At 30.9% G+C, this 26687-nt stretch overlaps 1 protein-coding gene across 3 annotated transcripts in view; it reads right to left on the reverse strand.

Moving 5' to 3' along the window:
• HDAC6 (histone deacetylase 6) overlaps positions 1-26687 on the reverse strand; it is a 173811-nt gene that overhangs the window by 64795 nt on the left and 82329 nt on the right. For all 3 annotated transcript variants that reach the window (XM_075365359.1, XM_075365351.1, XM_075365368.1), the window contains exons 7-11: positions 21070-21243; positions 18987-19179; positions 17211-17270; positions 14028-14117; positions 6630-6736 (exon numbers count right to left, since the gene is read on the reverse strand). In XM_075365359.1, coding sequence (XP_075221474.1) covers positions 6630-6736; positions 14028-14117; positions 17211-17270; positions 18987-19179; positions 21070-21243 — 624 coding nt within the window. The remainder of the gene's footprint in view (positions 1-6629; positions 6737-14027; positions 14118-17210; positions 17271-18986; positions 19180-21069; positions 21244-26687) is intronic.

Here is a 26687-nt window from a genome sequence, read left to right on the forward strand (position 1 = left end):
GGCTGTTTCAAGTTCTTTATTTGTTGATGATCTTGCTATATATATTGCATCCCGTTCAACAACCACAGCGGACAGTCAACAACACAGCGGACTACAGAACAATATATCTCACCTTGAAGCTTGGACCAAGGTTACTGGCTTCACATTTTCACCTAAGAAAACTAAATGTGTAGTATTTTCTCAACTGCGGGACCCCTTTATCCCGCAGAAAAAGTTCCTTTATCCCATTGAGAAGTCTTTCTCAATGGAGAGCTAATTGCCATCTCTCCTGCTGTTAGATTTTTAGGTTTCTTTGTTGATAGCCAACTTATGTGGGTCAAACATATCAAAGAATTAAAATTGAGGTGTTCCAAACTCTAATATATGCTGTGAGTCCTTAGCAATACCAATTGGGGTACTGATCGGTTGTGAATGTTGCAGTTTTACTATTCCTTAGTTTGTTCTCATTTGGATTATGATTGTGTATTGCGTATTGTGTATTGTAATTATAAAATGCTAGATGCTGTACATCATGCTTTCTTTAGGCTTGCTACAGGTGCCTTTAGATCTAGCCTTGTTGTAACTCCTTGTTGACTGTGGTGAGCTGTCACTTTGGGATAGATGGGACCAGGTACTAGCATCTTATTTTACCAGCCTTAAGGGACAGCTAACTCACCCAGCTTTTGATTCAGTTTTTGGAAATACTTATTTTCAAACCTATAAGGACCATCCCCTCCTCTATGAATCATGAGACCTTGCCGTTGGTGAGGGGGCTTGAGTGCTCAGGAATACAGAGTAACTGGACCGAAGGTGCAACCATATCGGAGAGGTATCTGTTGAAAGCTAGACTAAGGAATGATTCCTGAAAGAGGGCAGCAGCTCTTTCAGTAGTTGTTAGGGGCGTGAGTCACAATGACTTAAACGGCCATATCCACATCACTGAGTCCTCTGAGTACTGCGCAGCTGAAAGCAATGGAAAACTACAGCTGTTTTTTTTCCAAGAAAATGTGGCTCTCTGCATTTTCAAAAGCAATAATGGAGGCGCCTTCCTTGGTAAAATATTCCGGAGTTAAATAGTCCCCTGTTCGGATCTCCGGGTGGGGACTACTAAGGAAGGGGTCACCAGAAAAGTAAAAAATAACATTCTACGAGTCGGAGCGTGGAATGTTAGAAGCTTAAAAAAGGTTGGTAGGGTAGAAAATTAAAAAAGGGAAATGAATAGGGTAAATGTGGATATAGTAGGAATTAGTGAGGTTCAGTGGGAAGAGGAAGGCGACTTTTGGTCAGGGGATTTTAGAGTAATTAACTCAGCGTCAAATAATGGGCAGGCAGGAGTAGGTTTCATAATGAACAAGAAGATAGGGAAGAGAGTAGAGTATTTCAAATCGCATAACGATAGAATCATTGTAATAAGGATAAAATCAAAACCTAAACCGACAACGATTGTTAACGTCTATATGCCTACAAGCGCCCATGATGATGATGAGGTAGAATGTGTATACGAAGAGATTGATGAAGCAATTAAACACGTAAAAGGAGATGAAAATTTAATAATAGTTGGAGATTGGAATGCAAGCATTGGAAAAAGCAAGGAAGTTAATATAATGGGTGAATACAGGCTGGGCAAAAGGAATGAAAGAGGGGACCGACTTATAGAGTTTTGCACGAAGTATAATTTAGTAATTGCCAACACCCAATTTAAAAATCATAATAGAAGAATATACACTTGGAAAAAGCCAGGCGATACTGCAAGGTATCAGGTAGATTATGTCATGGTTAAGCAAAGATTTAGAAATCAAATTGTTGACTGCAAAACTTACCCTGGAGCAGACATTGATAGCAACCATAATTTGGTGATAATGAAATGTAGATTGAGGTTTAAAAACCTGAAGAAAAGGTGTCAGATGAATCGGTGGAATTTAGAGAAGCTTGAGGAAGAGGAGGTAAAGAAGATTTTTGAGGAGGACATCGCAAGAGGTCTGAGTAAAAAAATAAGGTAGAAAATGTAGAAGAAGAATGGGAGAATGTTAAAAAGGAAATTCTTAAATCAGCAGAAGCAAACTTAGGCGGAATAAAGAGAACTGGTAGAAAACCTTGGATTTCAGATGATATATTGCAGCTGATGGATGAACGTAGAAAATATAAGAATGCTAGTGATCAAGAAAGTAAAAGGAACTATCGGCAGTTAAGAAATGCTATAAACAGGAAGTGCAAACTGGCGAAAGAAGAGTGGATTAAAGAAAAGTGTTCAGAAGTGGAAAGAGAAATGAACATTGGTAAAATAGACGGAGCATACAGGAAAGTTAAGGAAAATTTTGGGGTACATAAATTAAAATCTCATAATGTGTTAAACAAAGATGGTACACCAATATATAATACGAAAGGTAAAGTCGATAGATGGGTGGAATATATTGAAGAGTTATACGGAGGAAATGAATTAGAAAATGGTGTTATAGAGGAAGAAGAGGAAGTTGAGGAGGATGAAATAGGAGAAACAATACTGAGATCTGAATTTAAGAGAGCATTAAAAGATTTAAATGGCAGAAAGGCTCCTGGAATAGACGGAATACCTGTAGAATTACTGCGCAGTGCAGGTGAGGAAGCGATTGATAGATTATACAAACTGGTGTGTAATATTTATGAAAAAGGGGAATTTCCGTCAGACTTCAAAAAAAGTGTTATAGTCATGATACCAAAGAAAGCAGGGGCAGATAAATGTGAAGAATACAGAACAATTAGTTTAACTAGTCATGCATCAAAAATCTTAACTAGAATTCTATACAGAAGAATTGAGAGGAGAGTGGAAGAAGTGTTAGGAGAAGATCAATTTGGTTTTAGGAAAAGTATAGGGAAAAGGGAAGCAATTTTAGGCCTCAGATTAATAGTAGAAGGAAGATTAAAGAAAAACAAACCAACATACTTGACGTTTATAGACCTAGAAAAGGCATTTGATAACGTACACTGGAATAAAATGTTCAGCATTTTAAAAAAATTAGGGTTTAAATACAGAGATAGAAGAACAATTGCTAAGATGTACAGGAACCAAACAGCAACAGTAACAATTGAAGAACATAAGAAAGAATCCGTAATAAGAAAGGGAGTCCGACAAGGATGTTCCCTATCTCCGTTACTTTTTAATCTTTACATGGAACTAGCAGTTAATGATGTTAAAGAACAATTTAGATTCGGAGTAACAGTACAAGGTGAAAAGATAAAGATGCTACGATTTGCTAATTCTAGCAAATTTGTAATTAATTCTAGATTTTAAAAGAAACAATGAACGGCATAGATGAAGTCCTACGCAAGAACTATCGCATGAAAATAAACAAGAACAAAACAAAAGTAATGAAATGTAGTAGAAATAACAAAGATGGACCACTGAATGTGAAAATAGGAGGAGAAAAGATTATGGAGGTAGAAGAATTTTGTTATTTGGGAAGTAGAATTACTAAAAAGATGGACGAAGCAGGAGCGATATAAAATGCCGAATAGCACAAGCTAAACGAGCCTTCAGTAAGAAATATAATTTGTTTACATCAAAAATTAATTTAAATGTCAGGAAAAGATTTTTGAAAGTGTATGTTTGGAGTGTCGCTTTATATGGAAGTGAAACTTGGACGGTCGGAGTACCTGAGAAGAGATAAGATTTGAAGCTTTTGAAATGTGATGCTATAGGAGAATGTTAAAAATCAGATGGGAGGATAAAGTGACAAATGAAGAGGTATTGCAGCAAATAGATGAAGAAAGAAGCATTTGGAAAAATATAGTTAAAAGAAGAGACAGACTTATAGGCCACATACTAAGGCATCCTGGAATAGTCGCTTTAATATTGGAAGGACAGGTAGAAGGGGATAATTGTGTAGGCAGGCCACGTTTGGAATATGTAAAACAAATTGTTAGGGATGTAGGATGTAGAGGGTATACTGAAATGAAACGACTAGCACTAGATAGGGAATATTGGAGAGCTGCATCAAACCAGTAAAATGACTGAAGTCAAAAAAAAGGACCATCCACAGTATACTACACCTGTAAGTATTTGTATTCGACATTTAATGCACCTTATGAATGTTGTTGCACCTTCTATGTTTCTTATCTATATGTGTTCATATCCTCTGTCGACAATCAACCTTATAAATTTTATGTTTGACCTCATGAAATACAATAAAGAATCAATACCACCTATTTTCTTTCAGCAAATGTTTCACCATATTTTCTCCAAGACAAACCTGGACGCAGTGGTATACAAAGATGGAGCGAAACAGAATGCTACCATTGGATGCACATTTATTGTTAATGACAAACCAATACGTTTGGCCTACCTGGTATTATAAGTGCATTTACTGCTGAACTATACACTATAAATAAGGTTTGAATACCATTAAGCCTAAGTACTGTCATATCCTTATTTGTAATGACTCGTGTAGTGCTCTCCAAGCCTTAGAAAATTTTTATTCCAAGCATTCTATCATCACTGAAATCTACAATCCCGTTGCCAAGTTGAACCATCACAACACACAAGTGAGTTTCTGCTGGATCCCTAGCCACAACTTTATTAACTGTGTAAAACTCATTCTTCGTGCAGAGTGGCAAGATGACTGAACGGCTACAGTAAATAACAAACTACGGCACATTAAAGGTTTTGTGTTGCCATGGGACTCATCATACAGGAAAATTCATCGTGAGGAAGTGGTTCTCTGCCAATTGCAGATAGGACATAAGAGAGCTACTCACAGGTACCTGATGTCAGCAGTAAATGCACCAGTAATGTGCATGCGATGCAACTGCTGCTTGACTGTGTGCCACATTCTTGTAGACTGCATACTTTATGCGGCCTTGCATTGTAAATTTAAATTGCTCAGGAATTTTTGTAAAATCCTGGGCAATAATAAAGCGGTTTGAACCAGGTGTTTTTGTTTCTCTGGAGTGCTAATATTTTACATACTTTTTAATAGTGTTTTTAGATTTTTTACAGTATTTGTATATTTTGTGTCCTATCATTTTAGTTAAAAGTTTTTTGTTTTGTCTTTGTTTTTAATATTTTAGTTTCTTTTGATTTTGTTTTTAAATTTCTACTTTAAGTTTTTATTTTGTTTTAAATTTTGTTATTCTATTAGGTTTTGTATATACATTTCATGTTTTGTTTTCCGGACGTTTTTATTTAATTTTTAATTGTGAATTTTTTTAAATTTAGTTTTTTGAAACACAAACATCATGTTCGAGCGATGATAATGCCAAACCTTTTTTTGCCCAGACAAATGCCAAATTAAAAAAACTCTTAAATTTATAAATGATTAACTTTAATTACCATTGGTAATTAAGTTGAAGATGTAAAAGCATTCGTTTACAATAACTCCATTTTAACACAACTTTTCTGATTGTATTTAGTTGTTAAAAAAAAATTAATAATAATAATAATTAAAAACAAACATATCACGCAAAATAATTACCTTCTATTGTCTAGTAAAAACCCATCATGTAATAAATTATGGTTTAAATATTGATTCAATATTATCAGTACAAAATCTTTCAAATGATTACGATATAAAATGATATATTCTAAGTATATTCCAATTTATAAAAAACGTACATATATACTGAATTTCTGAAACAATTGCAGCTATTCTCTTGCTAGAGAATCCTATCATCAGTAATCAAATCATTATTCAAATATCTTCCATAATAACTCTCAATGGCAAAGTAAATAGGTCTCTTATCTTTCATCCATAAGAATCATATTTAAATCCGAGACAAGTTCAAAATTTTTTCATTTATAAAATTCATCTGATCCTCATCACAAAAAATAAAGTGACTGAACAAGGCATGAGCAGTAATTACTAAAATAATAAATATTAATAAAACAGTCAATCTGTAATTAGCAATAGTTTGATACAAATTTAATAATTTTAATATTTTCACATATAAAAAACATATATCTTTCATCAAATATAACTGACTAATGTTATGAAAATAATAATAGTGCTTTCAAAGTTGGTAATCATCATAAATCCTGTCGAGATTGTATAAAAAACTACTTGTTTTTATTTGCAGATAAAATGTTATTTAGTGAGAAATCAACTGAGAGTGTGAGAAACACATAGTAATATATATTTAAATGCATGCACACATCCACACACACACATGTGTGCACCCACACAGACAGACGGAGTGAGAGAGGTAGAAGAGAGAGTTAATTATGTATATTTTGATAATTGGAATTTATTGGTAAATTATGACATATTTACTTTTCAGTAAAATAACCAAATTGTCCATGCTCGCCATAACAAATCATTAATAATTTTAAGTAAGAGAATGATCTTAAGTAACCTAAATGTTATTTAACAAAAATTAGTTTAATGTAATACCAAAAGTTATATTTAGTAACAACTTTTAACAAATAAATTTTTATTTTTCCGTAATCAACTGAAATACATTTAGCGCATTTATTTGAGCAAAATGTACCAAAATTTAAGCTTTATTCTGTTGATCAAGTCATCAGATGATTAAAATGTATAGATGTATAATAAATTTGAATTAAATATAAGCTATGTCTAAAGTGAATTATAATTTAAATTGTAAATTGTACAACTCTTAAGTATAGAAAAAATTTAATTCTCATGAGTACATGATATTCTGTATTTAAAGCACATTACCTATCACTAACCGAGTTCAAACTACGAAAGTTAGGACAAGGATCACCCAGCAAAGTGCGAAGAGTTAATGCTGCACCTTCTGCTAATGATTTAAGAAAGTAGCCACCCTGAAATACATACAAGTGTAATAATATGAATAAATTTAACCAATGGTCAGAAAAGTAATAATAAAACAAAACTCAAGAATTAAGTAAATTCTTCACTCTTACATACCATATAAATGATAGATATATATTTACATGTTCAAGCCTTACCCATGACCAAAATATCAATTTTGATTTTTTACATTCTGCTGGTATTACTGTAAGTTTCTTCCGGATATCATCAGTGGAAGATTTTTTAAAGTAATATAATTATATGATCACACTGACAATTTAAAAATATTATCATTTGTTTATCAAAATAATTTTTTTATTATTGAATTGTTACAAAAGTAATAATATATAGCCCGAAGTCCTTTCACATGAAAATTCAAGTTAAGATAAAAATAATACACATTCCTGCAACCCAGACAATCTTAGCTCATTTTAAATGGTATTTATTTCAAAATTTTGTTTCCTACATTCTTTTATTATTCTTATTATAATATTCAATTTTAATTTTCAATGGTCTCCAAGTTGCTTAAATATTATATAAGTTATACTTTTTTAATAGTGTAACACAATTAAAAAATCTAATGTGGACACCACATGACTTCCTTGTACGCCTATTAAATTACATAAACACATTTTTTTTAAATTAAAATTACATAAAATTTTATTTTATTAATAACTTCTGATATTTTTTCATATATTTTTTTTTTATTGTTATTGCATTATTATTTATTGTAATTTTTTTTTTTACCTCTGATTGTAAAAAAAGAATATATTTAAATTAAAAAAAAAAAAAAGTTAAAAAAGAGATGAAGTCAGATTTGAACTGATGTGCCTTCCCCTTCTAAGATCCAAATATTTCATTAATTCAAATTTTATTTGGCTATAACTCGGGAACGAATGAAAATAAGTACCACTTATGATATATCCTTGAAAAGCTTTCAATGAGGGTTTATACTGCAGTTAAGAAAAAGTCAAAAATCCATTTTTTTTTATTTTGGGCTTTTTTGGACACTTTTGGTCCAGTCGATTGCAATCAAAAGAGGAGGTACACAACTAGATGTTACAACAATCCTAAATCCAAAATTTCAACATCCTATGGCTAATCATTTTTGAGTTATGCGAGATACATAAGTACGTATGTACAGACGTCACTGCAAAACTAGTCAAAATGGATTCAAGGATGGTCATAATGGATATTTCTGTTGAAATCTGAAAACGGAAATTTTTGACAATCACGATCCAACAGGTATTGGACATCAACAGCAATCATTGATGGTCAGCCAGAGAAAAATTGTTATTTAAAAACTGTAATTTACATATTAGGTGTAATAACCAAATGGTTATACGCAACTTATATGGCACAGCAATCACTCTTGAAAATAACACAGTGATTCAGAATAGCAAACACATCCCTTACCAGAACTATTGGAGAAAATTAGTAATGACTTACTAATTTCATGCCATGGTATGATCCACACACCTGGTAGTGCTGATGTACAACTTTTTTCTTACTGGGCTTGTCAACAGAAATGAAGGCAATATTTAGCCCTAAAAGTAACAAAAACACTTTACTCACTTTATTCACTACATTTTATGTAGTTCATGATTAACAATTTATTCACTACAGGTTGTAAAATTAACATTAATTACTCTTACAGAAAGTAACTCTGATTAGTTAATTTGAACCCTGTAGTTCAAATTCTTAAAATGCATTACAACATAAGAAAGCCTGGGGCAGATAAAATAAAACAACAAACTAATACAATTTTTTCTATGTGAAACAAAATATTAGTTGGTCTTGAGTCCAATTTCAAGAAAGCTGGTTTTTACCTATATTTCATTGACCTCATCTTTCTTGTTAAAATGAAAAAAAAAAATAGAAGTGTGCAATCATAATATTAAAAATAAAATTTATTGTCTCCACTTGCTAGGGAATCTGAAAACTCATCATCCATAAATTTTGTACAATTTCATAAGCACACTTCGATATTATTTTGAATTAACTTAGTTTTGCAACACATTCTTTTTGGCTATCTCACACGTATAGAAAACAGTTTTATTCATGTAGGTGGCCAATTCACACATAAAACAAGTATTACATAGGTTTAGTGGAAATTATTCTACTTCATTCAGCTACAATGATACTTCTCCGTAACCAATATTCTTCTATCTTTTTCAATCACCTCATCTTTTTTAATTATTTTATAATTTCAATCACCTCATTTTTTTTGTTAAAATGAAATACAAAAAAGGCTCAAAAGCAATGATTAAATTGCTTACAATGTTTAAAATTTTAAACACATATATGTTACATATGTTCATTATTTTTAACAGTAACTTTTCAAATTTTAGAAATGATAATTTTTAAGTTCATTTATTTATTTGTTATTTTTTTTGTAACTCTCATGTCGGCAGCGTTATTTTATTATAATAAATTTAAGGATTAATGTTTTTTTTATAATACACTTATAATAGTGTGCTTAAAACACTTAACATTGTAGGTTTATTGTGTTTAAGTAAATGCTATTTCTTATAAAAATCTTTAACTTTTGTAAATGTTATATTAATATAAAAATATCTGATGTACTAGTCTTTCTATTTAATCTTAGTATGGCAATGTTAGTATCATGCGAAGGTCCCGGGTTCAAATCCCGGTCAGGCATGGCATTTTCACACAAGCTACAAATCATTCATCTCATCCTCTGAAGCAAAAAAAAAAAAAATTCTTAATATGGCAACAGGAGTATATCCAAAGCAATTAAAAAAGTCTTGTCATTATTCTGATACATAAGGGCGGGATAAAACTGATACTAATAATTACAGACCTATTGCTTTATTATCAATTTTTTACGAAATACTTGAAAAGCTCATGCGGATTCATTTAAATAGCTTTTTAACTACGAAAAAATTTCTATAATAATAATCAATTTGGTTTCAAGAAAGACCGTAATACCAATGATGTGATGCTAAATTTCTTCTCTGGTATTTATAACAGCATATTTCTAGATATAAGAAACAACTGCAAGGTTGCTGTATTATTTTCAAATATAAGAAAGGCTATCAATTCGGTCGATCACACACTCCTAAAAAACTAAAAAATGCCAGTGCCAGAGGAGTCTGAGGAGACTTGTTTGCTAGCTTTCTGTCAGGTAGGACCCAGCAAGTTAGAGTTGGAAATTCTTTCAGTAACAAATCCTACATTATCTGTGGTGTCCCTCAGGGCTCTATGATTTCAGCAGAGCTCTTTTTAGTATACATAAATGATTTATTTGGAGGTGTTCTTAACAGTGCTATCACAGCATTTGCAGATGACACAGCTTTAAGTTATAGGACAAACGACAGACGTAAGCTTTGTAAGATGATCAGTGATAATCTCTGGAGGCTTAACGTGAGGTTTGAGTTCAATTCTTTGCGACTGAGTACAGAAAGACCAAGTTAATTACTTTTGAATTGAGGTCAAATTCAGAGGAACTACTGGCCCTACAAATGCATACAAATAATTCTAAAGCTTGTGGTTGCAATTGTAATTGGATCAGTGGAACTGACCACATGAAGTATTTGGGAATAACAGTAGATCCTGGACTTACATCGGCAGTTCATACACAAAAATTAAAGAAAGAACTTTTATATACATGTTGAACACTTTTTCCTCCACAATAGTTGCTCTGATTTTGACATGAAATCTTTATACTACACTTTAATAGAAAGCAGACTGCAATACGGCATAAATATATGGGATGGAGCTTACAACAGTGTGATGCATCCCTTGATCGTGAGACAAAAATATACAATCAGAACAATCTCTAAGAAACTTCTTCTTGTGTATTCATTACCCATTTTTCAACACTGGGACTTACTACCCTTAAGATACATATATTTTTACAAGGTCTTAGACATTTTTATCAAAAGTGGACAAAAACAACAAAATTACTGTTGGAAAGTACAAAACTTACAACCACTTGAGAACTTCATACCACCAAGAATAAAAAGATATTCGTAGGTTCTTCCTTTGCATAGCTCCTCGACTTAATAACACTATATTCAATGAAATAAAGAACTTTACTTATACAATTATTAATTATTATTTATACAATTATTATTATTATTTTAATACACAATTTTGTATTTAAATTTAGTATTAAACAATGGCTTTTAAGAAAAGGTAATGTCGAATGTTTATTTCTTTAAGCTGACATGATGTATCTTCTCTACACAGACACACATATTCTTCTTTTTTATCTACAAACATTTAAACAAATATAATAAATGTAACTTAAGTTGGTATTTTGGAATGTTAAAAATACTCAAAACTTCTTTTATTGTAATGAAATTCTAACAGTAACAAGATTTATGGGCAAAGGTTGGATGTTAATGCTTATTGTAAATAATAAGTATGAGTATTATTTTATTTACTTTTTTTTATAAGCATCACACTGCCTTTATGTTATATATATATATATATATTTTTTTTTTTTTTAATTCATTTAATGCAACTAAATTATGTGATAGTAACTCCCACACAGGTTTTTTTCTTGAAAGTACCTAATTTCTCTTCACCTTTAAAAGAAACTGTAACAACAAACTGTGTCAGAACTAGATATATTAGAAACTTTAATAATGCTTCTGGTTTTTAAGTTCAATTAACAATTAAGATGAAATAACAACTTTTGTTTGAATGAAAATATAATGTAGCTATGAAATTATGTAAAAAGGAGGTAGAAAAGAAATAATGAATAAATAAAATTAAAAAATACTGTAATTAAAATTGCAATCTTAAATCTATCATCATATAGTGAATATAGAAAAATATTTATAAAGTTAACACAACTTATGACTGTAATATTTCTTTCTGTACAAAAGAAATGAGGCACTTTCAACACACAATTACTATTTACCTGCACACCAAACCATTGCCAAGATATCACTCTAACATATGAGATGGAATTTCAGAGTGCAGTATTTTAATGTGTGCGACAATAAGTAAACATTTACACATACTGACTTCTTAGGTAATGCATAAACAGATTTCTAAAGTAATATAAAGAAGAAAATGTTTGTCAGTTGATTAAAATACATAATAATCTTGAAGCAATGAACGGATTAAAACAATAGCTTCAAATGTAGCCTCACGACACAATTTCAAATTTCCAGCCAAAGCTTATCAGCGGAAAAATCTATTACCACTCATTTTGTGACGCTTTATATTTTAAAATATTTTTCTGATAAATGTAAAAGTGTTTATGTTTATTTTTTTGTTTTTTAATTTACAATCTTTAATGTCAAGGTAAGAATGGAAGGGATAATTGCCAATCAACAAAGCTAGTCAACATACAGGCTCTACAGCTTCACAATTTATGTAAATCATCAAATTCAAACACAGTCTTCTTATACATAACTAAAATATTTTGCAAGTTAAAAAAAAAATCACCATATTTCCTAGTAAACATACTAGGTATCCCAAAACATTAGACAAGTTTTCTGGCTCAACCCAAAGTCCATCATTGAATATTGTCAGAAAGAAACAGAAAAATGAATGAAAAACCTACCTGACTGAATATAACTTACATAATTAACAAACAGAAAACTTATATAAAGATAAACGGGGACGATGAACACTAACGTAAATAATTTAAAATGTTTTATCATTATTAACAGAACAGAATGGAACGCAAGAAGAGCAGGAGTTTCAATATTTCTCCCTACAGATTGCAGAGCCTGGACAATTTCCCTTGCTGCTTATCTTTCTATTATCGGGCGGATTTCATCGGTTATTTAGTGGCGGTTATAAATTTTTATTTTTATTTATGGACGGATTTGGTAATTTGCGTTCCTATCCGTATGGACCATCATGAAATATATTTACTGGTTCTGACCGTGAGAAACTAAGCTTTTAAGTCTAGTAATCCCGGCGTGATTTCCCTTCAGTCCATCTGCTGAAATCCTTTCGATACCAGCACCTATGGGCTAGCAGGAGTGCACCTACCGGAGCCCTAGTTTATTTTTTTGGAGGGAGAAATGTTCTCCGGAGGGAGTCACATATGCTGACTAAATGAAATTATGGTCTCTTCGTGGGATGGTGTGGGGTGATGCCTAGCTTTTTATAATTTTAACAAAATTTAATTGCGAAAACGGTCGGTCACTTTCATGGCCGAAATTTTCGCACAGTTTCCATTTATAGGTTACGCGATGTAGAGGCTCCTAAGCCTGGTTTGTCATTTTTTGACTCTCGTACTGCCTCTTCACTGTGGTTCGTCTAATACGGCATGAGGCCATTTTCTTATACCCTGTGGAGTACGGTCCTCTTGGCAGATGTCCCGGAGATGGCCGTTTTGGACATGGCCGCTCTCCCACAGTCTGTGTGCCTGTGCCACCCCCACTTCGGATACGGTGTGTAGTCCCGCATCATAGCGAAGAGTGACGTTCCTGACGAACCACGGTGCTCCAAATATCGTCCGCAACACTATGATTTGGACGGCTTCTAATTTCTTTTGAAGCATGGAGTTCAACAAAGCTCCCCATGGGTAAGCATACGTTAGAATCGGCAGGACGTATAGCCGAAAAATGAGCAATTTGGTCGCCAGTGGATATGGGCTGGCACTGTTCAGTACTGGGTATAGTGAGACCCTGATGGCCTTTGCCCTTTGGGTCAAATATTTAACGTGTTCTCCTAAGGTAAGCCGTTTGTTCAGGACTACTCCCAGGTACTTGACTGTTTTCCCAAAGGGGATTTTCTCTCCTGAGATTTCCAGCTGCCTGGCTGGAGCACGTGTCTTGTATGTGAACATCACTGCCACCGATTTTTCACCGTTGACTTGATTCTCCACATATCGAGTCACAGCTCTACTAGATCAAATTGCCATTGGAGTCTCTCGATCGCGTAATCTACACTTCTAGATTCATAATAATATGCCGTGTCGTATTCAGCTGTTTTGACTCCTTCCGACAGCGGCATATCGTTGATGTAGGCCGTGTACAATTATGGCAAAAGTACTGCTCCTTGGGGGACTCCAGCGGCTACATCTCTGGTGGAAGAGATTGCTCCCCCTACGTGCACAACAAATTGTCGGTGTAATAAATAAGACCGTATCAATCTGACATAGCGACAGGGAATGGTTATATGTGCAAGTTTATACAGCAAGCCGCTATGCCAAACTTTGTCAAAGGCTTTAGCCATATCTAGAAAAACGGTTGCAGTTAACGCTTTTCTATTTTCATCATTATTAGGCTATTCTATTTACTGAAATACAAAAACAGAATTTAATAAATAAATTTAAGAAACAAAATGATATATGTAAATAATTACCTCCAAAATAACTGCAATTTTTCCACCAGCAAAACCCATCAGAGATGATAACAGATGTGCATAACAAGCTGGACTAACTTCCATTTGACCCTGTTACAAAAAAAAAAAATACTACTGACAAATTTAAATAGTTCAACAATGATAATCAAGACAAAAATTTATACTGAGATAATCTGGGTTGCATACCTAAAACTGTTATCATTGAAAAATCTTTGTTTTTTTCTTTATTAACTGCATAAAAATTATTGGTAACCTGATGCGAGGCAAAAATAATTCTTCTGAAGAGAACAACCATTTCAAGAATAACAAGCATCCCATGTTAGGCTTATTAGGGAAAAGTAAGGAATGAAATTTCTTATGACCTTCTATATTGAGCCAAATATATTCTCATATTGGTGAGCTTGGCAAATCAGCATGCCAATTTCACCAAAATGCCTATGATATTCAGTCTTATAATAAGTGAAATTTACACTCTGTTCACCACAGCAATTGAGTGAACAGTAAAAAACATTCTCCAGAGAAGCAATTCTGATATCTCTTATCCCTCAGTTGCTTTAAATGTGTCAAAGCCATAAAAAAAAAAAAAAATTGGAGTAGATTGTGCAAAGCAGCAAATTTAATTTTTTGTTCTCGATGAAGAAATTAACTCAGTGCAGGAAATGAACCTCTAGATTTAAATAAAATAAGATGTCCATGACCATAATATAAGAAATAAGAAAAATATAATTTCAAGTTATTTTAAAAGCCTGCATCATGTGTGAGGTAAAATTAATGCAAAACACTTACAACACCATTAAAGATAGAATAAACCAAAATGTGATTAAGACATTTCTACAAGTTAATCCATTTTATTCAATTGATAAATTTCTTTCCTCATAAAATTTGATATAAACACACAATATCATCTTTGTGTAGTAAAGGTATAGTATTTATGCAGTAAAGATGTAGTATTTGTATGAATTCATGTTAGTTTAAATCTTTTTTTATCTTCCTGTTTTATTGAAGTGTATGAATGCAATTACTTTCTCTTTCTCTGAATATATATTGAATAAATATTATATACACAATCTATACCAATTAATTTATCCATGATCACAAGTAGCTTATTAAAGGTTTTATTTAAAAAACATTATCAGCACATCATGAAATTAAGTTTAATTCCACGAGGAATAAAAAATTAATCCACAGTACTTATAATTTATTTTCTTTTAACTGCGATGGAACTAAGGGAGGTACAAGAAAAACTATTTGTACATTTGAGTTTCAATACAAAAATGTATATTTGATTTCATCTTAGAGCAAGCCTGTACCTTCTTTAGTTTGAGTATTATTTATGTTAAATAATTTTATAATCTGGAAATTGAAATTTGAAATTGATTGTAAATTAAATTCAAATATTTCAGGAAACTTAGACATTTGATTGATTATAAGTGCATTTTTAAAAACAGACTTTGATAAAATGTTAAAAGAAATTCAAGAAATTTTCCTAGAACTCAGAAGTCTTTTTGAATTAAATAGAACTGTAACAAATACACGCATAATGAAAGTTTTTGTCAGAAATAATCCCTGGGTCTGCTACTCCAGATACAGTAGCAGTGATCATGGTTAAAGCCTACAGTATTATACAAATGGTGTTTGTGTAAGTAAATATATATCTAAACATTAATGCATATACAGAGACGTGAAACTGATGTGGAAGCCAATATGTTTCTTCTCTTTCCAGTCAAAATATTTAAAGGCCACTAGTACATTGCTAATTAAGAAAAATTATAAATGGAGAAAAGGTAATGGTACTTCTTCTCCCACATTATTACAGTCAAATCCAAAAAATTCTTTCTTTGTATGGGGTTAGGTGATTTTTAAATTTTGTCAGATCAGCACTATGCTCATTTATCTGAAACTAAAATGAACCAAAGAAAAAAGTGGTTTAACATTATTTTATTTACATGAGAAAGGGTTATTTTATGTCTTAAATTTTACTATAAATAAACATAAAATATTCTAACCTACTATAAATTTATCATATTACCAGTACAGGGTTTGCAGCCTGCACCACATGCATCCTTATGAAAATCTTGTATCTGCACTATATGTCTTTTGTAGTCAGTAAAAGTAATCAGTTAAATTAGAAATTTCAGTAACAGCACAAATATTAACAGAAAATTCAATCAAATTTCCTTTTACATAAGAAAATTAGAAAATTTTATTGATAAAATTACTATAATCTGATTAAATATTATTTCCAATTGATTAAAACCAATTAACTAGTTGTTAATTAATAGTTGCAGTTTAAGTAACCAGTATAATCAACTGTAAATAAAAATTGTGTTAATTTTTACATTTAATAATCCATTTTAAAACACTTAACCGTAAATTGATGATCAGTTTTTCATAAATTATACATATGATTCAGCTAGTACACGTAAAATTTATTCTTCATTAGCCACCTTTTATATCACTAATTTAAAAAATAAAAGTAAATAATATTTATAACATTTTTACCCTTGTAAGCAACCTGGCAACGTTAAACCAGCTTCTTCACCAAAATCATAATAAAAATTCTGCTCATATACCTTCATATTATTGTTTAATCTGTAAAATGATATCAGTAAAAAAGCCAACATAATATGTCACATATCTCTGAGAGTAGTAGCTGCAGTGAAAAAATAATGCATTGGTGAAATTATGAACTGGTGAAAAATGCATCAGTGAAATTTAATAAATTTTTATGTGGATTAAAGCATATACAAAATGGAAATCAAAGTTAATTAATAGTTCATGATTCAGCAGATCCATTTAAAAACCTATGACAAATAACGATTTCAAAATTAGAAATAATAGAGTTAACGGATTTTGTGAGTTATCAACCAAAAAAAGACCTTCAAATCATAGCTCTAAGAACATACATTTTTTCAGATTCAACAAAAGAAAACCTCTTAAATAAAGGGTCTGAAATTTTTTTGAAGATACTCAACAAATACAAAATAAATTTTATCTATACTTTATGAAAATTTGACAGTTCATTACAAATATATTTGTTCTTAAATTCACTTCCTAATAATATTTTATTGATAAAAGGCAAATTAATCTACATAACACGAAGTAACTTTACTACAAGTACTGATATATAATTTATTTAGACAATTATCTCTTGTACAATCGTATAATAAATATTATTTTTACCTCTGGGCAGCCAATTGCAGCATCGTAACCAGAAGATATAATTATGAGCTCAGGCTGGAACTGGAATAAAAAAAAAATAAATAAAAATAAAAAAAATAACCTGATAAGTAAACAATAATTCACTTAAATTTTTGGATGTTTAAGAGTTCAGTAAAATTAACTTACAACAAGGACAAAAGACAACATACTACAAGGTGGTAGTAGTAGGTAATACATAAAAATATAGTTATATAGTTATCTTCTAAATATTAAAAGACGAAAATTGTGCAGAATTATCTAATAAGAACTAAACAGGTGTATTTCACACATATTTTTCTACTGGCTCAACTCAAAACTTGTTTCTATGTGAAATCGCAATCTTTTAGCTTCTTAAATCAATTTTGAAAGCGATTTCAATTCCTAGAACAATTTTTTCAAACATCACCTTTTCTAATAATCTACCTATAAAAATTTCTTTTGAGAAATTAGCTGTAAAATGGAACATGTTTTTTCTGTAAAAAAATTGAAAATCAAACTTGACAAATCAAACAATTTTAACACTATAAATCACTTATAAACTATATGTCATAATAAACTGTAAATACAGTATCATAAAGATTCACCATTTATAATAAACTAATAAATAATAATAATAAAAATTAAATATTTTCAAATCATCCAAACTGTAGGATAAATATAAAATAAAAGTTACATTTATAGAACAGCAGCAATAAGAACTAAACTGATGTAGTAAAAATTCATGGTAATTCTGAACTACGTTGTTAAGTGTTACAGTATATAACAAAAAACAAAAGAGCTTTGAAAAAAGCTCTTTTCTACTCTTGCTTTGAAGAGTAATATGAACAACTTGATGAAAATAATTACGTTTTATGCTATAATAATGCTTGTTTTTTGTGTTATTTTGCAAGCTGCTATAGGAAAACCTTTAGGAAATATAGAAAATTATTTAAAAATTACCCTCTTTTATCAGCTCAATTTTTATATTTCATAATTCATTAAGAAGGCACATAAATCATTAGTACTTGCATATACTTTTTATTACCGTATAAGTATTGCATATAATTTTATTACTTGCATTACTTTTATTATACTTTAATTACCGAGTTTTATGTGTCATTTTAATATCTTTCAAAAATTTTCTAATGGATGATTACACTAACTTTTTAAATTGTTAAGAAGAGCAAACTCTTTTTTACATTAAATACGTGTTTAAACAAAATTATCACAGTATATATAAAATTTCATAACTTCTATTAACAATGGAATGGAAAAATGTTTGTAAAGAATAAAAAAATTACCATTATAATGGCTGGGAATGTTGCCTGTCTATTAGAAATGAGTACAGTTATGTTATAGTGAAACAGCTGTACATACAACTGTGAGGTCTTTACTAATGAGCACTGTCTACCATGAGTATGATCTAATTACCAATTACTACAAATGACCCAACTTAAATTTGTTTTGTATACAATAATTTTAATTTAACTGGCATTCTATCCTATAGATTTATATTTATCTTATTTGTAAAAAAAAAAATTTATGTGCAATTTTAAAATTCATCAGAAATGGAAGTGGATTCATGCACTGCTAATAAATTTAACAGAAATTTCCACAAATATAATGAACAATAACATTATAATATTATGAATGTGATCTTCAACAGCCTAACTTGTCCATTAAGCACTAAGCACATATTACCTTCAATAATGTTACCATTAATTATTATGCAAAGCCTAGATAACACAAGAAAAAGTCTACTATTAATTTTAAACATACCTCACTTGCAACTGGTAATAGGACATGATGAAACACAGCCATGTAATCAGCATCACTCATACCAATTTTATTAAGAGGTATGTTAAAATTGTAGCCAATACCATCTCCATCACCGATGTAATCGTACTCAGATTCTCGAAGATTAGGCCAGAATGATCCATGTTCATAACGATGTATCGAAAAGTAGACCACCCTGAAAAATAATTATAGATCCTTAAAAGGTTTTATGTTTAATAATGTCATAAAAAATGTTAACTAATTCCAGTTTTAAATGATAAAAGTAAAAATTATGAGTATTAGAAACACCTATATTTAAAATAAGTAAATAACATACAATTGTCTCAGACTGCTCAATTGTCTTATAGACTATGAACTGCATAATTTCAGATTTCAAATTCCAGCAAATTAACAAAAGTATTAACATACTTACCACTAAAACAGAAAATAAACAGTATGGTTATGAAATAACATCAACATTCTAAAATTTAAGACAATGTAATGGAAAGACCAATAATAACTACGAAAGCCAGAAATTAATTAAGACATAATGAATCAATAAATCAAAAACACGATTTCACAGAATCAAAAGTCAACTGAACAAAAATGAGACAGTTACATAAATATTGATATCAGTTACATAATATTGATACACAAAACATCACAAATGAAAAAAAACATTAGGGATATTCCAAAATACTTTATACAGTAAACTCTTTCTAATCCTTCTTTCCTATTATTGATTGTGTGGGTATACCTTGCTAGGTTCACCGTGCTGAGGATACATGAATCTAAAAACTGAAGAACCAATACATCCTTGGTACCTGGAAGAAAGCTGCCTATGGGCCGACTCAAGGGCTCCACTTCCTGACTGGTGGCTGCACAATAAATGTAAATGACTAAAGTTCTATTGAATAGGAATTAAAAAAAAAATTAAAGCAAAGATCTCTGGAAAATCACAAAAAATTATCCATTTTGCCTGGTTTCCGAAATATAAGATTCAAAGAGAAGGGATTGTAAAAAAAATTAAACATTATTTAATAGTTCAATCAGCTAGTAGATAAAAATCAAATCATTACAAATTTAAATTAGAATATTAAAAAAATTTTTGCGGAACTTAAAAATATACAAAATTTCAAAAAAGGATTAAAAAACTAATTGTTTAATAGGAAAACTGAATTTCTTTCAATGTTCTAACATTACTTTCTCTCTTAAAGTTAGCCGATTTTTAAGCAATTTATCAAAAACGAAAAAAAAAAATAAAAAAAATCAAACAATTGATATTAAACTGTCTTCAATCAAAACAGTATAGTATAAATCTCTGTTATACACTCTGACATTATGGTTATGTCAAAGTAATTCTAAACAAAAATAAATAATCTTTGTCTTGTGTCTGCACAGGTATAATTTATAATTGGTTTTATAACTCACTTCAATAGAATTACCCGATTATTCCCCTTTCAAATACAGCATTTCAGCATCAAATAAAAGTTCAGAAATAGCTTATTTAAAGTTGAGTCGTATCTAAGAACTCAGTGTTACTATAAAATAAATTTAATGTAGTTGTTGAATTGTGTCTAGTAAAGAAAAAGAGTTAATGCCTACCATCATAATTTGGTTTATTTTTTTCATTTTCATTCTTCTTCTTCTTCTTCTTCTTCTTCTTCTGTAATTGGCCACCTTAGGACTACAATAAATATCTTAATAATTTTTTCTCTTTTGACTTTCTTTCTTCCCAATATTTCTTCTTCAGTTTTTTCTGTAAACCCTTGTTTTCTAAAATAGTATTTCTTAATTTATTTCTATTTAAGATTATTTCTTCCACGATATTTAGTTCTCTTATATCCTTTAAACCTTCATTAAACCAGGTGTTTTTAGTTTTTTGATTATAGACAAAATTAAAAATTCTTTTAGTCAGTCTTTTTTTTTTCATTCTGAAAAGATGTTCTAAAAACATCAGTCTTCTTTTAACAGGTGTGCAGTCTAATAACAGGTCTTTTAACAGTCTAACAACAGGTGTGCATTAAAAAATATGAAATGAAATAAAAAACTGAATAACAAAGAAAATTATAAGAACAAAAATAACCTTGGATCAGAGTAAAACATTTGCTGAGTAGCTTGACCATGATGGACATCCCAATCAACTATTAAAATTCGTGAAAGTCCTAGTTTATTTAATGCATGATCTGCAGCCAATGCTACATTATTAAAATAACAGTATCCACAATATTCACTCTTCATAGCATGATGTCCAGGAGGTCTGAAATTCCAAAACAAATATCAAATATATATAATATAATAATAGTATATGGACTAATCATTACACTAAACAATAACATGTATGTGCTCTTTTAAAGCTATTGTATTTTAACTTGGCTTGTGTATAGGCCAGGCTATAAATAGGTTGTATATTGACAAGTTTTCTTGTCTTTACAGGATACATTATGTACTTATGTATTTTTGTGGTTCAATAAACAAATAAATAAAATAGGCAGATAGAAATTATGATTAGTCGAAAGCTGAAAACCAGACAGTAAAATTATATTATTTTTTCAAATGAATAAGAAAAGGAGAATATGCTACAATAAGTGTGAAATACTATGAGTGGCATATTAAAAATTAACAATATTGACAACAGAAAAATACTATGTTGCGATCAATCTTTATTAGATTTTTTTACGTCTTAAGCATCCATCTATTGCAGAGTAAATAAATTAAATTTTATAACAAAGGAAGATAAAAAAATTAATATATGTGATAGTTTTCATAGCACTCTCTAGCCCAGAAATGGATATAATTCCTATAACAAATAATAATATGTAAATTTTCAAGCCTTAAATTTTTTTTCAGGCTGATTTGTGCAAAGTTTTTGTTAACTTTGATGTTTTGAGATGATGTTCCAAAGTAAGGGCCAATCGGTAATAACAAAATGAGAACAGTTAAAAAAAATGAAAAAATTAATAATAATTTCAATACTTATATTTTTACTTTATTTCTCTACATAATCACCAGTCTGTTCCAAATACTTTTGATATCATGAAATTAGCTTCTGCAAACCCATGGCATAGATTTCTGCTGCCTGGGATTGTTGCCACTTTTGCACTGAGATCTTCAACTCTTCACTTTCCACAAATCATTGAGATGCAAGCCAGTTTTCCCTTCAAGTGTTGTCTCGTCATTGTGTTCCCTTCATCTCTCTCATAGTTAAAGCAGTCAAGAAAAGTACGTGCAGATGTCACTCTCCGAATTTTGTGAGCACTTGTCAACATTTTCACCACTCATCGTGCATACAGTTTATGATAGTTTAGAGTGTCAGTCATGATTCTCAACAGTGTTGTCTTTGGACTTCATATTGTCCAGCTAATCAGTCTGGACAATATGCCTGCCACTTCTCTGTTTGTCATTAAAATCTGAACACCCTTCCTTAAACTCATGACAACATCGCCTCATTTTTCCTTCACTCATTGCGGTAGGTTCTTATGTTTTACACAACTGACAGTTATTTCAGCAACATTGTCATTTTGCATTTGGAAATCCATTCACCGATCGAACTTCACCACTGGCAGGAATTCTTATTACCACACTCATTTTAACACACAGTCTCACAAAGGCAAATAACAATAAACTGATGGCAATGTGGCAATTAAATGCCCAACAGACCACTTAAAGCTATTGTGTATGCGCGAACCAATCAGTGTTGCCAATCACTATTTATAATTCATCAGTCCTTAGGTTTGAATCGCGCCTCGTTTTTATGAAAATAAAAATTTCTTTACTTTTAAAATTAATACTCAAATCACATTAAAGTGGTTTTCTGCACATGCTAATTAACTTCCAGATTCATTTTCTGTAATATTAATATATGCATATTTCATTATTTTTATTGATACTTTCTTGATTACTGTTGACGATTATAATAAATATATATTTAAGAAATGAATATATTCTCACCTCACTTTGCAATATTTTCATTATTAGTTAAATAAATGGACTTCAATTGACAACTTTTTATTTTATAATAAACTATACACATTCTTAATATGATCTATGTAGTATATTATTATATACTAATCAGAGTAAAAGATTTACCTTTTATATCTTAACATTGTTTAAGAATACCCTTCATCAGCAAAAGTAAGATAAAAGTAAAATTGACATAAATATACACCTGGGGAAGTTAAACTATACATTTTGGTAAATTAATCTCTGGTGGTGAAGAATACCTCTGAAAATATTTAAAGTAAATACAGTAGATCAGCGTTTCTCAACCTGGGAGTCGCGGTGAAATGAAAAGTGGGGAATACAAAATTAGCCTACAATTTTACATGTAAACAATAATAAAATCATTTTATAAGAAACAAATTATTTATTACAAACACTTTACTTACATTTATAAGTACACATGTAATGAATAAATTAATGAAACGGTTGCATTTGTTTTTCATTTAAATTTTTTTCTACACGTGATCTATCTAAGAAACACAAAAGCAAGTGCAGATAAATGCAAATCATTTTCAAGTGATAAAACATGATTCCTGTATTTAGTTTTTGTACAATAATAGATGAAAAACCATTTTCACAGTGTAAGATGTAGCTGAAGGGATTAATATTTTTAATGCTTCTGTGACTAAAAGTTCCATATTTACTTTTGATGAGCAAACCAAAACATATCTAAATCTTCAGATTATGAATTGTAGTTGTAACATTTTATCACAGACATTTTCATGAACTGGTTATGAATCTCAACTGGTAACTCAGCAACTGCAACAGTGTTTTTACTAAATGAATTCAATACCCATCTCTTTGATAAATTATTTTTATTTTCCAAGAAATACTCCGCCATCTGAATTTTTAGCTCACACAAATGCTTTTTCATGCTATCCAAACTGTGGTGAATAATAGTGTCGTCTTCATCCAAATTTTTCTTTGTATAATCAGACGTGAATGGAAACATATCAAAATCTTTGCTTTGAAGGTGAATAATCCAGATATCAAGATACAGACGAAAGCATGAGTTTTATCTGTCATTACTAAAATGTTTTAATCACATCCTTGTAAATTCACATTTAAGTTGTTTAAATACAAAAATACATTACCTAAATAAACCAACGATAAGATATACTCATTATTCTGTACAAAAAATTGAGAATTGTATTTGTTTATTCTGGAAAAATATTATTAATTCGTCTTGCAATTCCAATAACTAGGTTAACACTTTCCCATGCAATACCCATGTGAATTTTGTATAGAAAAGAAGAGTTTTTTCTTTTCACCCATTTCATCGCATAGTTTAGCAAACTGATTATTCTGTAATAGTCGAGTTTTAATAAAATTAACAATTTTTACAGCTTTACAAAGCATTTGTTTGAGATTTTCCAGCATATTTTTTTTGTGGCAAAAGCATGCCTGTGAAGGAAGCAGCGCATCCATTTCGCCCTTGGTAAAAGATGATCTTTTAATTTTTTCAGAAATCCACTGTTCTTTGCTGTTATCGACTTTACACCATCACTACATACTGCAATACACTTTGTCCAATTTATGTTACAGTTTTTAGTAGTTTCATAAAAAACATCAAAAAGTGATTGTCCAATTGCATGACCAGGTACTGATTTGCAAAACACACATTTTCTTTGATTAATCTCCCTATCACATTTGTATCTCACAAAACATAAGAACTGAGAAATGATTGCCACACCTGTTGATTCATCAAACTGAATACTAAAAAATCACTTGAACTCACTTGCTGAATTATCAATTGCGAACATCAGCAGCCATGACATCAGTTCACCTAGATACTGTATCATTAGAAAGCAGAAATGTTTTCAATATTTTTTGCTTCTTCTATGCCTGTTAAAACATTGACCATATCAATTGCAGAAGGCAATATGAAGTTTTCTGTGATTGCAGGGGTTTTGGACATCTTAGCTTACTCTTAATGCTATACTTGAAAAGATTCAAGTGTACTTTTATCAGTATAGCTTGATTTATAAATAGAAGCTTGTTGATTTCTCAAAGTATGTAATTCTCTTTCTAAACATTCCAAGGGTTTGCTTTTATGATACAGATGTTTAGTTTCCAAATCTTAAATTAATTCTGATGAAGTGTTACTTTCATCAGAGAGGACTTGAAAGCAAACAACCCACTACGGCTTTCCATCCAATTAAGTAAAAAGATAATTTAAATAATTGTCTTGCACGATCCTGTCTTTTTACCAATTGATTCAATGGATGGTCAGTGTTGATTCAGTGTAGATTTTTTCACAAATCTATTTTGCAGAATATTGTTTAACAATCTTCCTAGAAATATTCTAGGACTGCAGTTATTTGTTTTCATTAAATAAAGAATTTGTTGATTTGTAAGTAAACTGTAACCATTTTATTGACTTGAATTAAAATACATAATACTTTGTGATGATAGATAATGCATTAAGTTAATTATGAATGTAATTATGACAAGATTAGATTTTTGATAGTTATAACTTATCAAGATTGTATTAACATATTAAAGATGTTCACCTTATGAATTACTAACTATGAATGAAAATTATTCCATATTACAACAATGAGAAAGCATAATTAGCTGATGGTGAAAGCCAGCTGGTCAAGCAATCATAGAGGCATAACACCCTAGCAAATAATAAGAAAATTAACGCTTTTAACGCTATCATCTTACAAAGTTTTAAATTGATTAATAATTGTTAAGATATATATAACACGAAGTGCTACCCAAAAATTCAGGGAATTTGAATTTTGTGCACGAACCTTTGCTGGTATGACCTGCTGCCGCTAGATGTGGCTAACAGTACTCTTTGTGAATCAGTGTTCCAACAGCTGTGACGGTGAGAGGCTGCATTGTTGACTTTTGTGAGGTTGTGTTTTACTGCTTTGGTGAAGTTCTAAATGGCAGATTTTAAAGAGCAAAGAATCTGCATCAAATTTTGCTTCATGCTTAAAAAAACTGGTGCAAAAACCCCATTGCATGCTTGTGGAAGCATTTGGTGACAATGCTATGAGTAAAAGTAAAATTTTTTCCGGTACAAACGATTCAAAGATGGATGAACAACAGTCGATAACGATGAGCATTCAGCAAGACCATCAACAAGCGCAACACCGGAAAACATCGTGAAAGTGCGAGAGACTATTGTTGCAGATTGTACATAAACAATCCATGATGTTTGTGCAATCGTACAATGTCATATGGGTCCGTGCAACACATCTTGTCAGACAATTTGAACATGACACGCATTGCTGCAGAATTCATACCGAGACTGTTGAACAGCGACCAGAAACAAAATCGCGTAGCTGTCTGTAGTGAATTGAAAACTTCGACAAGAGATGACCCTAACTTCATCTCCAACATCATAACCGGTGATGAGATGTGGGTGTACGTGTATGACCCTGAAACTAAGCAGCAGTCATCGCAGTGGAAGTCACCAAGTTCAATGCGGCCAAAAAAAGCACGCTAAGTTCGCAGAAACGTGAAGTCCATGATGATTGTTTTTTTCGACATCAAAGGCATTATCCATAAGGAATTTGCTCCTCTTGGTCAAACTGTCAATGGGATGTTCTATTGTGAAGTTTTGAAGCGGTTACGTGAAAGCATTATGCGCAAACGTTCAGATATGTGAGGTAACAACCGCTGGGTTCTGCAATATGACAATGCGCCCACGCACACATCGCTAGCCGTTTGGAATTTCTTGGCTTC

The sequence above is a fragment of the Lycorma delicatula genome, chromosome 1 (genome assembly GCF_047948215.1).
Source record: "Lycorma delicatula isolate Av1 chromosome 1, ASM4794821v1, whole genome shotgun sequence".
Lineage (NCBI taxonomy): Eukaryota > Metazoa > Arthropoda > Insecta > Hemiptera > Fulgoridae > Lycorma > Lycorma delicatula.